Genomic DNA, 14,015 nt, shown 5'->3' with positions numbered 1-14,015 from the left:
GCATAGCCGTCGTAGCACAGCGACCCCGCGACTGGGAATATCTTCATTTTCCAAATTATATCAATACGTTCTGCTTCGCGCGCTCTTCCACTGCGACACCCATAATACAAGTTAGCCTACAGTTATTAACCCACCGACGAAGGGTCCGTGGTCGGCCAAAAACAGCGCACCTCAGACTACCTCCGCCACCGCCGAACTGCCGGCCCACAGCGCCAGCTCTTAAACCCCAGGCGCGCATTCTTCACGACACTCTCGCCCCCTCCCCCACCACCACCACCACCACCACCACATCAACAAAAAAAAAACCACAGCCTCCCTCTCTGCCCCGCGCCATTCTCTTAAACGAACAGACAGCATCACCACCACACGCGCGCCCGTCCGCCTACCACGACCAACCTACTCCGAAACCCCTTCCGCAGACCACCGCCGCCGCCGCCGCCGCCGCCATGTCCGTCGTCGACATCAAGTCCAAGGCGCAGTTCGACGCCCTCATCAAGGAGAACCCCTTCGTCGCCCTCCAGGCCCACGCCACCTGGTGCGGCCCCTGCAAGGCCATCTCCCCCATGTTCAACAAGCACGCCTCCTCCCTCTCCCTCCCCAACACCTACGCCTTCGCCCGCTTCGACACCGACGAGGTCCCCGACCTCGCCTTCGAGCTCGGCATCCGCTCCATCCCCGCCTTCTTCTTCTTCGAGAACGGCGACAAGGCCTCCGACCTCGCCGGCGCAAACCCCCCGGCCCTCAAGAAGGCCGTCGAGTCCCTCTCCGAAAAGGCAAAGGCCGAGGGCGGCAAGGTGAGCGCTTGATTTTTCGTCCTCCTCCTCCTCCTCCTCGTCCCTTTCGTTCTCTTCTGTACCCCTCTCCTTCCAGCGCCTTGTCCGGTGCTGACATGTTCTGTGTCATCTGCAGATCTCGACCAACGAGGACTTTTAAGCGCCATGGTGCTGCTACGATGACGCGAGACGTCGAGGGCATGGATAAGCAGACGTATATAGGAGAGCGGGATCGTTGAAACGGAGACGCGGAATACACGGAAGCAGCTCTCGAGCTGCCATGATGGCGTTGGGGGCGCATTCAATGGACGTGGCCGACGTACCCTCGTCCGTGGAGGAAATTTGATATCTGGGCATGAAGCCATACAAAACAAGCCAAACAAATTACAGAGTCATTGCAGCTTATGATCTGCCACTACGCTATCAGCCTGTATAGGTATTTCCAAAGAGATGTGTGTTGCCTTGCCACTTTGACGCGTTCCTACCGTAAAAACGCCAAACGTGTTGCCTACAGTAAACAGTCGCCCGCTCTATGCAGCCTCAAACTCCAAGCCGGGGTTTTTGTGTTTCCAACCATTAAGCCAGGACATCCGACATGACCAGTCATACTCGTGTCTCGCTTATCCTCCGTCCCTCTCGCTCGCTGGACGGCTACCTTCGCTTTCGGTACTCGTGCGCAATAACCATGCTCTCGTTCGTTGGTATCATGTCTTGGTCCCGCACCCGTTGCACACTTGTACGGTCCGCTCCCTCCCGTAGCGTTTGGCCTCGAAGCTGGTGCTCCCGCAATCTCGGCACGCTCTTCTGTCGCTGTCGGTCGATTCTGCAGCACTTAGCTCGGCCACTCCCGAGTCTGTGCGCTTCTTGCTGCTCGACAACTCGTCTCCCGTCTCTGGGGATTCGTCGATGCACTCCTCCACTGAGCCAGATTCGCTGAGTCTGGGCTTCACGCTCAGGAGCGGGCCCGTGGACCGTCGTCTGTTCACATCGTCGGTCCCTTTTAGGCGACGGATTTCGTTGACGCCCATGCTCCTCCGAGCCGAGGGTTTGGCTGCTCTAGGGCTGAGGCCATCGCCCTCCGTCCTGGCGTGAGCTACCGCAGGATGCGATCCGGTTGGCGTGGAAGGGCTGCTAAAGGTTGTAGAATAGCGCAAGCCCGAGAGCGTGGGGAGGCTGGGCTTCCAGCGACCCAGATTCCAGAAGCTCCCTTCTCCCTTGGCATCTTGGGGCTCTGGGTCGGGCGAGCTAACTAGACTGAAGCTTGGTGTCGGTGGAACACCGGACTCTTCCTCGTCCTTGGGTGTCTGTAACGAGGCCATACTCGTCTGCACACTGCTTGTGGGGCTCCCTGGGTGCTGTGGACGAAGACTTGGGCTAGAGGCGTACGGCTTCCTCCGGGCTTCGGATGCCAGATTGGCGGCGGAAGCATTGAGTGGCGAGCGACTCGCCTTCATCGGAGACATGGATCGCTCGCTCCTAATCGTTGCCGCAGACGTACTTCCCCGGCCCTCAATGTCCTGGCGCCAACTCATGATTCTGTCCGTCGCCGGCTGTACCTGCACCGGGTTGTGTCCGAGGTTCAGGGATCCGCGTCGAGAGTTCACCCGGCTCCCAGCGCTGGTTTTGGTGATGATGCTGGCACTGCGCCCAACACCAGTAAGCTTGCCGGAGAACTTGGACCCAGTCTCCCACGTGTTCTGCTGTCGCTTTATGGATGCGCAATCCTGCCGGAAGACTTTGATGGTTCCGGTTCGATCGGTGGTGACGATGATGTTCCCGTCCATATGCTTCGAGCGCTCGATGTAGGCCGGTGTCTCCTCGGGCTTCTTGGAGCTTGGCGGAAGCTCCGAGCTACCTGTTTCAGAAAGTCGAGTCTGGCTCGCCGACTTCTCCTCGAAGCTCAGAAGCTGGACAGGCGGCGGGTTGCACAGGTCATAGATGGGATCGCCAGACGCGCTCAAAAGTTGTTTGCTTTTGACTGGCGCCATCAGGGCGGTAGTGACCACCTCGGGATGTGCATCGAAGCACTCGTATGGTTGCTTGTCCTTCAGCTCTGCCTCCGGATGGCTTGCTGACCAGATGTATGCCCGCCTGTCCTCGCTTCCGGAGATGACGTACTTGCCATCATCGCTGAAGCGTGCGTGAATTTGGCTGGACTGGTTCTCGAGGCCGCGGAACTTGACCTCCAGCATGCGCGTCTTCAGGCTGTATATTCGTACGCGCGAGTCGTTTGAACTGATGAGCACCTTGACGTCACCACCTTCTGACCCATCGGCAGCTTTGACAGTCCGAATGCCCGTGATTTTGCTTCCCTTGGCGTTCTTTCCCCTCGATGACCGTACATGTATGTGAAACAGAGGCTTGAGGCCTTCTGTTTCGTAAAACAAGCACAGGCCGCTCAAGAGCCCACAGATCGCTGTTTTGCCGTTAGGGGAGAATGCCACGGCCGTGATGAACTCATGGGCCTGGGCGGAGAAGGCGACTGCCTTGTCTGGGATGCTCCATAGGCGCAGCTGGGCATCAAGCGAGCCTGCTAGGAAGAATCGATCGTCGGTTGGGTGAAAGGCGATGGACGTGACTAGGTCGTTGTGCTTGAAGGTGCAAAGACACTCTTGGCGGCTCATGTGCCACAGCTTCACCGTCTTGTCCATAGACGAGGACAGGAGAAAGCCGTTTTTGCTCCAGCTCAGTGCCAAGACCTCACCGGTGTGGCCTTCAAACTCACGTGTCGGCTTGCTTTGGAACACCGGCGCACTGAGCTTTTCTCCGTCGCCTTTGCTTTGACTCTCCTCCTCTTCCTCGTGGGCCTGGCGTTCGTCGGGCGTCGAAATCACCGAAAAGACTCGAACCGTCTGGTCCTTACCCGCGACAGCCAGGTACCGCCCGTTCACGCTGAACTCGGCCGCCCAAATAGCATCGCCACCTTTGAGGATCTTGCTTCCCACGGCCGTGGCCGGAGCCCGGCCCTGCGGCTCTTCGTCGGATGAGTGCTTGCTGCCAAGCAACTCTTGGGCGAGGAACATGTGGTTGAAGTCGCGTCCCTTTTTGTTGTGCGGCTTGACCCGGATATAACGTGGCGGCTCCTTGTACAGGGGAATGAAGCCAACGCCGGCTCCTCGGATCGACGTCACCGCGCGTGCGCTACTCCCATCCGTTCGAAGATCGCCCATGTCCGAGTCTGAGTCTGGCATTTCATCGTCCTTTCTCCACGACCCTCGCATGCCCAGGCGGCTCAGAAACGACGGACCCTTCCTACACACAACTCGGTCAGCGAATCGGACGGGCGCAGTACTAGATAGTAACCGTACCTCCGGTCCTTGTTCAGATCCGGCGTTCCATGGGACGACTTGGTTGGGGTATCATGCAGGTTATCCAGTGTAGGGCTCTCTGGCCTGTTGGTTGGATTGCGCAAACGCTGAGCGATTGAGGGCTCGGTATTGCTAGTTGTTCGAAGATATATTTGCTGCATGCCAGCATCGCTGTTAGTGTTTGGCCAAGCAACACAAGTGCATAACGTTGACGTGACGGCGTCTGAGCCGAGGGATGGACGAACCGTGCTCAGGGGATCAAGGCCAACGTTGGCAGGCGGGGTTGTCGACAGGGCCTTGGACAGGCCTTTGGGACCATCCTTGTCCTTGACATTTTGGGACGTGTTGCTTCGGGACAACAACGTCGTGGTGGACCGCCGGCTGGGAGCCGAGGGCTGACCATTTGTCGTAGAGGTGTTGCTGGGGCCTATTTTTGCGGCTTCGTCAGTCGCGATAAGGCGGACGGCGGGCACACGAGAAATCCGAGTCCGAGCATGACCTACCTGCGTGCAGGGTCTCGGATGCGCCGGCCTGCTCGGCACCCGGTATGGGCATTCCTTCACCGTCCTTTGTCGAGCTGCGTCTGCCGTCGCTCGGGAGCGCGGGCGAGGACAGTTGGGTGGACATTTCCCATGCTGCAGGGCTGCTGCAGGCCGGGTTGCCAGAGTTTGCCTGAAGAAGAGCACCAGGGCCGCTCGCAACGGACGGCGGGAATGGAAGTAGCAGCTCAGGTCAGGGCCCGGCCGCGGGCAGCGGGTGGTTCCGTCGTCGTAGGGCTGGCGCCGGAGGTTGTCGAGCGGGCTGACGGAGATTGTCGCTAATTGTGGGATGCGCGCAAGTGCGAGCTCGCGCCGTCGCGCGGACACGGAGAAAGAAGCGATGCGACGACCGTGGGCTGCGCCGCGGACGTGGTCGATAGAGTCGTCTGACGGGACCCCGGAAGATCCGTAGAGCAATAAAACACAGGGTGCTTTGCCGCAAGCTCGGGGTGCGGGTGGACGGAGAGAAGCGCAAGAAATCTAAAAGGGCTGGCCCGTCGTCCGACCGGGTCCGTCACGCGCGCCGCTGGCCTTTTTTGGCCCGCCTCAGAATTGAGCGGACTAGGTGAGGGTAGCTAATCACGGTAGGGACTGCAGCTCCTCGGCTCGCCGCCTCCCGCAGTGGCTGCAGCGCTGGAGACAGATGGAGGGATGGATGTGCCGGCCGGGAGGAGGACTCGAAATTGTGCGGCGACGTCAAGGTTCCGTGACGAAAAGCTAGGCTCGGGTGGCGCTGCGAGTGATATCATGCATCCGTACAAAGTGCCAACGGTCGGCCCAGCCCTATGCGGCAGCGTTTTGGTGGAGAGAAAGCCTAGCATTGCTGGCGAGAACCAAACTGGAACGCCCCAAGCGCTCGGCTCGTCAGGCACGCGGCGGCACAGGGTGATAATCGACAGACGACGCTGCGGGCCGGGAGAGGGGAACGGGGTGGCAAGGGATGTCATCGATCTGGGCGGACAATTCGGAGGTTCCCAAGTCCATAGGGAAGCCGTCTGCCCGGCATGCCCATCTCACCATGGCAGGGCGAGGGGGGACATGGGGACGTTCCATCGTCGCCACCACCCATCCCACCTTCTCGGCAGCCCAGCGTGACACGCCCGCGCGCCGGCCGGCCGCCAACCCACAATGGCACACCACACACCCCAAACACCGCCAATTGGCACGGCGTACGGGAGGATTGAGGGGAGGATCCATGGATTGGATTCGGCGGTTAGTGGAGCGGCGGAGGATGGAGGAGGCTCTCGCGATGTTGCAGTACGGACGGCGGTACGGAAGTACAGCACATTTACGGAGTGCAAGTGCGTAGGTACGTACCTGAGGTACTTCGCACTTCGCTGCTGCTGCCCATGCGGGCTGCGAATGCGACCACAGGCAACACAGACAAAGCAGGTACCAGGGTGGTTGGCGGCTGCCTTGGCTTACAAGTTGCGTCCCGGTTTGGCTTGGCCCCGTTCAGCTCGGCACTTCTTGGCGCACCATTGGGAAAGAGCGACGACCAAAGGCGGCTGTCATTGGCAGCTGTCGCAGCTGTCGTCACCGATCAGGCTCGATTGGAAGTCTCTCTTGCTTCCTCAGGCTCAAGCAGCACCTGATAATCATCACGGCCCGAAAGTCGTCTCCCCACAGCTGCTGTACGCGGGCTCTGGATGCGACGTGGGAACGAGGACACTTGCGCCGCGATGCGTCAATGCAAGCAAGGTCCCGTCTGAAGCGCGCGGAGGCATTCGTCCAGCAACCGGCCACGGCACGGACCAGGCACGCACGCACCTGGCACGCGCTGTGGGCCGCGCCTCGACACCGCTCCGTTCCTTGCAGCGCGTGGCGGAGGTGAAGCAGGAGGTTTGCTGCCGGCCGGCGCATCATGACGGATCCCCGTCTGTCCCCGTCCTAGCCCGAATCCTTCCTTGCTGCTGTCGCAACAATGATGATGGCATGGAGAAGAGCACTCGTCAGCTGTGCGCTGAGGTGCCATGCTGCCTCGGATGCTGACGTTGGCCTCGACGCGCCATTCCGCCCCGTTCGGGCGACGCATGCGTGTCTTTCGTGGAGATCCCGATGCGGCGTCTCACGCGAGCACCGAAATGGCATGGGCCGATTCGTACTCGGAAGCAAGCATGCGAGGTGCCCAATGCCAACGCCAGCCTCGGTGTCAACGTCGCACGTGGCTGGCATTCGCGACGAATGTGCCACGGAAAACAACAACTGCCATTGAGCAGCGGATAGGTTCCCGTGCCGAGTCAAGGGGAGCCGCCCTGGTGGCACCGGGAACCTTGAGATTCACAAACTCTGCTCGAGTAAGCAACAAAACTGCTCAATAGCCCCGTTTGGAATCGCAGCACTTCCCTGTCTTGTCCATTTCCCATGCCCCCTTGCGGGCCACCAAATGTCTAGACTCGCATTGGCTTGCTCCAGGTGCTGGGGGCGGAGGTCGGTGCCCGTCACAACTCCGCCGGCCGGGGTTTGTGCGCAAGGGACAAGGGGCGGCTGGTATTCCGAGTTACGCGTATTTTGGCTGCTCGGTGTTCTGTGGTTTCATAGCGCACAGAACTGGGCTCTGTCTCTCTGAGTCTCATCAGCCCGTCACCACGGGCCAACTCTAATCACGGTAAGACCTTCTGGGGTTCATGCGTCTCAGGCGTCTGCGAGTGACACTGAGTGCTTTGGGGGACCACCCGGCTCCCCGCCTTGGTCGGCCCATGGCTGAGACGACTGCCCGGAGATGCGGCTGTGGCGATAAGCGAGCTGCAAATGCTGTATTCGTTGTGTATCCAAGGTGTTCGGATTGCTAATCAGCACCTTATACCAACCCTCTCTGTCATCGTGTGCCTGCATCTCATTGAGGACTGCACGAGAAACCAGGCTGCTGGCCTTCATGCTTTCGTTTCACCGCAACTTTAAGCTGCAGCGCCGTTGACCCACGAGCACCGCACGCATGAGCGGCCCGTCCAGTACATTCCAACGGGGTCCGCGTTGCTCTGCGTCAGGCTCAGTGCCCGACGGACTAACAGTCTACTGCCGGCACGCACCGAACAAATGCTAGTGCGCACCAGCCATTGTCGTCCTCGCTCGCGCCACAGCGCCACCCCCACCACAAAAGGTTGGGCGACATGCATCGTCACCGTATGCTTCGAATGGAGGCAAACCTTCCCGGAGGGGCATCCTATATCAACAGCTCCCTCGACTGCGGGACAGACGAGGAGAATCGCCTCTGAGACATCTCTTGCGAGTATTTCCACTCGCAGAAGATCGCATCAACCCGCCACCTCTCACGCGCGACAGCACATCTGCGACAGCCCAACATGAAGCTCCTCGCCCGGAGGATCCTCCCGGACATGGAGGAGGAGCAGCTTTCTCTGCTCCCAGAGGACCCTGAGGATATGGTAGGCCAGCCCAGCCATCCTGACATTTCTCCTCTCTGGCGATTCAGCTAGCTGACAGCTTGCCAGTGGCATGCATACAACCTCATCGTCGTTGGCGACATCGTCGGCGGGCACGCCATTCGCAAGATCGCCATCCCGAACGGTGGCACCGGGTCGTCGGCTACGGAGCGCGTCCACACCGACCTGACTCTGCGAGTAAAGTCCACCTTCTTCGACCCAGCCGTATCATCACTCCGCGTCTCCGGCGTCGTCGTCAGCGAGAACGAATACGTGCCTCGGGGCTCCCATCACACACTCGACCTGGAAGTCAGCCGCTCGTTTAAAATCGTCAAGCCAAATGGCTGGGACTCGGTCGCCAATACCACACTCTCTCAGGCGCTATCTGACGACAGGAACGGTGCCATGGCCGCCGTCGTCATGCAGGAGGGCTTGGCCAACATCTGCCTCATCACCCAGTTCCGCACAGTGTTGAAGACCAAGGTCGAGAGCGTCGTCCCGAAGAAGCGTGACAAGGCTTCGGAGCAAGACGCCGGCATGAAGCGCTTCTTCGATAAGACGCTCAACTCGCTCGTCCGTGCCCTCGACTTCTCCGACACTCGTCCGCTGCTCCTCGCCAGCCCAGGATTCACGGCCGGCGACTTCAAGGACTACATGACGAAGCAGGGTCGCGACAAGTCAGACAAGGTTCTCAGTGCAATCGCGAAAAACGCGACGGTGATTCACACCAACTCGGGCCATCTACACAGCCTGAACGAGGTTCTCAAGAGCCCCGAAGTCCTCGCCAAGATGCGAGACATGGTGTACGCCAAGGAGACGCAGTACATGGACCAGTTCTTCGACATGCTCAAGCTGGACGACGGGCGCGCGTGGTACGGCACAAAAGCGGTCGAGAAGGCTGTTGCCGACGGCGCGGTCGGGCCGGGCGGCGGCGTGCTCCTCGTCAACAACTCCCTGTTCCGAAGCGATGACCTCGAGACAAGGAAAAAGTACGTCGGGCTGGTGGACAAGGTGCATTTGGATGGAGGCGAGGCGCGGATACTGAGCAGCGAGCACGAGAGTGGTCAACGGTTAAAGCTGATGGGCGACATCGCTGCCATTCTGAATTACCCCATCCTGGATCTCGACGAGGACGAAGAGGAGGAGGCGGAGCAAGTGGTCCGGGACAACGGAAACAGACACGAAGAGGACGAAGACATGTTAGACAGCGTGATTTAGAAAACAAGCTCGTCACTACCGATGCCTACCCCAGCTATACCCTTGTATCCCCGCCGTGACCGCAATTCCGCGTCGTCTTGTTGGGACCCGATTCGAAGACACCACATTCGAACCCAGCAAAGTCCCTTCAAGCATGGGACAGACATGGCTACATTGTCGTCCGCCCCTGCTTAATGCCACATTTATCGCAACGCTCCACGTCCGTCGTCAAATCCTGGTATTCCCGACGCCTTGGGCACCCAGACGGTCGGTACTTCGGGTCGACGCGCGCCCTCGCCAGCTGCTGTCGAACCTCTTTGCAAGGATCAGGCGGGTCCTGCGAGATGAAGCGGCGCTCGCCGCACTTTCTACAGCGCCACCAATGGCGGTTTATGTAGCACATGTTCTTGCTTTCGTCGAGATGTCCTTGGTTCGGTTCTCGTATGGTTCATTGAATGTCGATGGGCAAAAGTCGCTGGTTGGTTAGAAGCAGGTGGTTCCTGGAGAAGATTGAACAAAGAGCGCGCTTCTTGTTAGAACGGAAGTCTGCCTTTTATACTACGAGTGTCTATGTCAGTGAATGGCTGATCCTCGAGCAACAGTAGTGTCCCCAGGTTGTGCTCTAGCCTACATGTAGAGGTGGAATGGCTCTTTGTTACGAACAAAGCGGCTGTCATGCAGTGTAAGTAGAGTGGCTCCTGGCTGTGATGTGCTCGGCCTGCACTGCCAGCCAGAGCTAAGAGACTCTGTGTCATTCCTCTAACTCGTATAATCCCCTACTCACCAACCTGGAAACTTCCTAGTCACCGACTACGCATATCACAAACACGCCTGTATCCTCGACGCAAACAGAATCACCCGCATCCAGGGGCTCTGACAACACAACAAGCAGGGCGGCCAGCCTGTCCCGGCAGTGAGACCTCAAACTCGCGGCCACCACAGCTACAATGCACCTTAAGCACGTCTTGAGTCGCATCTGCCACACGTGTCCACATACGTAGTCTCGTTTTCATATTTCCGGCCCTGCGGACATGTGACTTCCTCGGCCGCTGCATCACCCCGTTCCGCACGAACCCTAGCCCGTGCCTGCAGATACGGCGTGCAGTGCCTCTCGGGCGACGCCCCGGTGAAGTACACTCCTTTGCAGTGCCTGCACTCCTGGAAAGTGAGAACGATCGTGCACATCCTGATCCACAGAGCTTTGAAGCGGCTTCTGCGGAGTTCAATGATTAGCGCACGGGGTTTGCTCGAGAGTCAAACGCAACTCTCCTCCGGGACATGGAGTCTGCCAATTATGCGGGCACGGGTGGTAGTCGTTTGCAGCACGGGCTGTCTTTATACTACGAGATCCAGCGGTCTAAGCTCTCATCTTCAATGGACTTGTGGCCGGATTCACAACTTGACGTGCATTTCATCGCGATGACCCCATGATACGAGCCACACCGCGTGCATGTGTGTAAGCAGAGCGGTGCCGTCTATGATCTGGTCATATGCTCGGCCAGCACAACTGGGTAGAGGCAAGAGCAATGCTTGTATTGGTTTACATCCGATGGTCTACTGCGGGACGCTATAGTATTGCCACCGGTCATTCCTACTCCCGGCAGCCATGCCACATCGACGCCAACGCAGCCTAGGCAAGTAAAGCTGCCTAGCCGCAACTATAGCGACAGCGTTCTCCGAATGCGAGAACTGCACAGTCCACACGCATCCAAATACTCTATGGTGATGTCCTCGAAGTCCCGTCCCCAAGGGCAAGGGACTTCTTTGACCTCCCGAGACTCTGAGTGGTCCTCCTGCTGCTCACGACGAGCCTTAGCCTGCGCCTCCAGAAAAGAACCGCAGGGCCTCTCAGGGAACTGCCCGACAAAGTACCTGGCGTCGCAGGCCCTGCACTCGCGGAAAGTGAGCGTTATGGTGCACATTTTGATCTAGACGGGTCTCTGGGCGGTTTCGTGTGCTTGGGTGTCGGCGGGCGCGAATCGTGGTTTGTTAAACGCAGTTGTTCTCATGGGGCCTTAATAGCGGACGGCGACTCTTTGTACAAGTGGCTGACTTTATACCGCGGAGGCCAAGGCCGGGCCAATTCTTGTCTTTGATGGCACGCCGCCGCTTTCACTGATCGACGTACGCTCTTTCCTTTGCGATGACCTTTGCTACTAGCCAAAGCCGTGCTGAGTAGGTGAAGCGGTCCTAGCCAGCGTCTGCACGCTGACGATGTGCTCAACCAAGACGAAGGACAAAAGAGTCGTTCTCAAGCCGCACGTGTCCGATTGACGCGATTGGATACGCGCGGCTCCTAAGACTGAAATAGCCCAGACTTATACCAACAAGTGACTCACTCCCTACGGCTCTTCTTTGACTTTCGAACCGGGCACCGTGTGCACATTGCTACGAAAGCCATGTCTCCTTCTACGGAATTTAGGTCGACCTGGCAACGCACCATGGCCGCCCTCCGAATGTGTCGTCGTCGCGAGTTTGCCAACTTCTCAAGATAGTGCGGGCACCGGGGCGGGGTGCTCGAAGACGCAAAGCGCTCGCGCCGGCAGTGCCACGGCACCTCTCATAGCTGCGAACAGTAGTAAATATTCTGGATGTGCTTGGTTTAATTTTGTTGATGCGTCTGGATCGGCGACTGCGTTGGTATGAAGGCCAGAGGCTGTAGCAGACTGGAGATGGAAGCACTGGGCCAGTTCTTCGTCGAGATGAGACTTCGCTATTGTGGCATATGGATAGACTTTGTGAGTCACAGCTTCAGGTCTATTCAAACAATCACTTTACGTATGGCTAAGACTATGACTACGAATTTTTGCTGCTGCTTCTTCAGGCATTTGCTGCAAGCTTCCAGCCACTTTACATTCGAAGTGATATAATCCAGACCCTTCGGGCACATTACGATGGCTTCAGGCTTTATGCTGCAGCCACTGCCTTTTTAAATTCATCGCATCGAAATGGGGCGCTCTGCGACGAGAAACGTCTACTGAAACAGATGCGGCACTTCTCGAACCCAGTGATTACATCGCAGATTTTTCTTTGTTTGAGGGTGTTGGTGCCAGGAGAGCGAGCTTGAAGTGCGATCGTGCTGGTCTCGAGGATTTTGAGGAAAGAAGGGTAACGCTCTCCTAGGTGGGATTGACGAGAAATCCTTTTTCATGATACAAGGACGCAAAAGCTAATTACCGCGTGTGCAAGATCTCACCCAACGAATGCTCAATCACTGCCATGACTGCAGGTCTCTCGGGACCTTCCATTCCTTTGAGGGCATATTCCACAAGAGTCTCCATGTGACCAGCTAGTTATATCGGCCGCTTACCATATTCTACACGCCGTTTCACTTCCATAACAGCAGCGAGCGAGATGTTGTACGGACGTCCGACTGTCGTGCTTGTCCAGGTTAGGTAGCTCTTAGAGCCGACCAACTCCGGGCCGGACCGCTAACTCCACCTGCCAAAGTCCGGGGTTCAAGCAACCCCGCCGCATGGCTTCGCGCCTAGCACGTCAATGACGGAACCCGTCGCGCTGCTTGCATCACTGCCGCCACGCCCTCGTCTCCTGCGCAAGTCACTATAAGTTCGTCCGCGTGTGGTTCCGAACTTTTCGGACGTTTCATCCGCAGACTCAGACGTTTTCATGTCGGCACGAAGAATGGCGTCCAAGCTGAGTCTAAGTTCTACGTTGAAGCTCAACTCGGGCTATGAGATCCCCTTGCTGGGGTTCGGTGTAAGCCGTCATCCAAAGTCTCGGGAAAGGCGTCGCTAACGACTGTGCCGCAGGTATACCAAACGTGAGTCGCTAATCTTCAGAGGCGCGGCGCTTCGCCTTCCGGCTGACGGTGCGGCAGACCCAAGGAGCAGGCAACCGAGGTGTGCAAGGAGGCCTTGAAGATTGGCTACCGTCACGTCTGTCGTCACCAGCTCACCACGCGCAAGGAGGAGGTTCTGACCTGCTGCTCCAGATTGACTCGGCGTCTGCCTATCGCAACCAGGGACCGTCGGCCGCCTCCATCCCGGCTTCAGGCATTGCTCGCTCCGACATCTTCTTCACCACAAAAGTGCCGGTGCGCGAGTTCCCGCTTGCGTACGACAACACGCACAAGCTCGTGGACACGGCGCTCTCCGAGACGGGGCTCGACTACCTCGACCTGGTGCTCATCCACTCGCCGTACGGCGGGCCCGAGAACCGCAAGGGCGCGTGGCGGGCGCTGGTCGAGGCCGTCGAGGCGGGCAAGGTGCGCTCCATCGGCGTGTCCAACTACGGCGTGCACCATCTCGACGAGCTCGAGGCGTACATCGGCGAGCTCGAGGCCCAGCGCGGCGGCAAGGGCAAGGGCGGCGTCATCTCCGTCGGGCAGTGGGAGGTGCATCCGTGGCTCACCCGCCCGGACATCGTGCAGTGGTGCCGCGCCCGCAACGTCGCCGTCGAGGCCTACTGCCCCATCGTGCGCGGCGAGCGCCTCGGAGAGCCCAAGGTCGTCGCGCTGGCCGACAAGTACGGCAAGACGCCGGCGCAGGTGCTTCTGCGGTGGAGCCTGCAGAGGGGCCTCGTGCCCCTCGTCAAGAGCGTCACGCCGTCGCGCATCGCCGAGAACGCAGGCCTGTTCGACTTTGAGCTGACCGACGCCGAGGTCGAGGACTTGGCGACCAAAGACTACAGCCCGTGTGCGTGGGATCCCACCGTGGAACCGCTGGAGAAGTGATGGAATGATCCTCCGGCTCCCGGCGCGATAAGCGGACGGCGGAACGGGTTATATCGGGCCACGCGGCAGCTGAACCAGACCGAATATATGCATCGTATGATAGTCTGCTGCTCCATCCGAGATTC

The 14,015-nt window shown here is 58.8% G+C and overlaps 4 protein-coding genes across 4 annotated transcripts; 3 read left to right on the top strand and 1 right to left on the bottom strand.

Moving 5' to 3' along the window:
• Window positions 1-446: 446 nt before the first annotated feature.
• Window positions 447-933, top strand: PLICBS_005836 (uncharacterized protein; the record flags this gene model as incomplete). The annotated part of the gene is made up of 2 exons (XM_065600808.1): window positions 447-794; window positions 910-933. The coding sequence occupies 2 exons, from the start codon at window positions 447-449 to the stop codon at window positions 931-933; spliced, it is 372 nt and encodes a 123-aa protein (XP_065456880.1).
• A 544-nt stretch (window positions 934-1,477) lies between these two features.
• Window positions 1,478-4,636, bottom strand: PLICBS_005835 (uncharacterized protein; the record flags this gene model as incomplete). The annotated part of the gene is made up of 4 exons (XM_018319559.2): window positions 1,478-4,025; window positions 4,082-4,236; window positions 4,327-4,508; window positions 4,585-4,636. The coding sequence occupies 4 exons, from the start codon at window positions 4,634-4,636 to the stop codon at window positions 1,478-1,480; spliced, it is 2,937 nt and encodes a 978-aa protein (XP_018182033.2).
• Window positions 4,637-7,922: 3,286 nt separating this feature from the next.
• Window positions 7,923-9,218, top strand: PLICBS_005834 (translation factor pelota; the record flags this gene model as incomplete). The annotated part of the gene is made up of 2 exons (XM_018319558.1): window positions 7,923-8,003; window positions 8,070-9,218. The coding sequence occupies 2 exons, from the start codon at window positions 7,923-7,925 to the stop codon at window positions 9,216-9,218; spliced, it is 1,230 nt and encodes a 409-aa protein (XP_018182032.1).
• Window positions 9,219-12,839: 3,621 nt separating this feature from the next.
• On the top strand, window positions 12,840-13,890 carry PLICBS_005833 (uncharacterized protein; the record flags this gene model as incomplete). Its single annotated transcript, XM_065600807.1, has 4 exons — window positions 12,840-12,914; window positions 12,968-12,978; window positions 13,036-13,093; window positions 13,150-13,890. The coding sequence occupies 4 exons, from the start codon at window positions 12,840-12,842 to the stop codon at window positions 13,888-13,890; spliced, it is 885 nt and encodes a 294-aa protein (XP_065456879.1).
• Window positions 13,891-14,015: the final 125 nt, after the last annotated feature.

This window comes from Purpureocillium lilacinum (genome assembly GCF_023168085.1).
Source record: "Purpureocillium lilacinum CBS 284.36 DNA, scaffold_4, whole genome shotgun sequence".
In the NCBI taxonomy this organism is placed as follows: Eukaryota; Fungi; Ascomycota; class Sordariomycetes; order Hypocreales; family Ophiocordycipitaceae; genus Purpureocillium; species Purpureocillium lilacinum.
The sequence above is the reverse complement of the archived record's forward strand: the minus strand, read 5'-3'. Positions and strand labels throughout refer to the sequence as shown.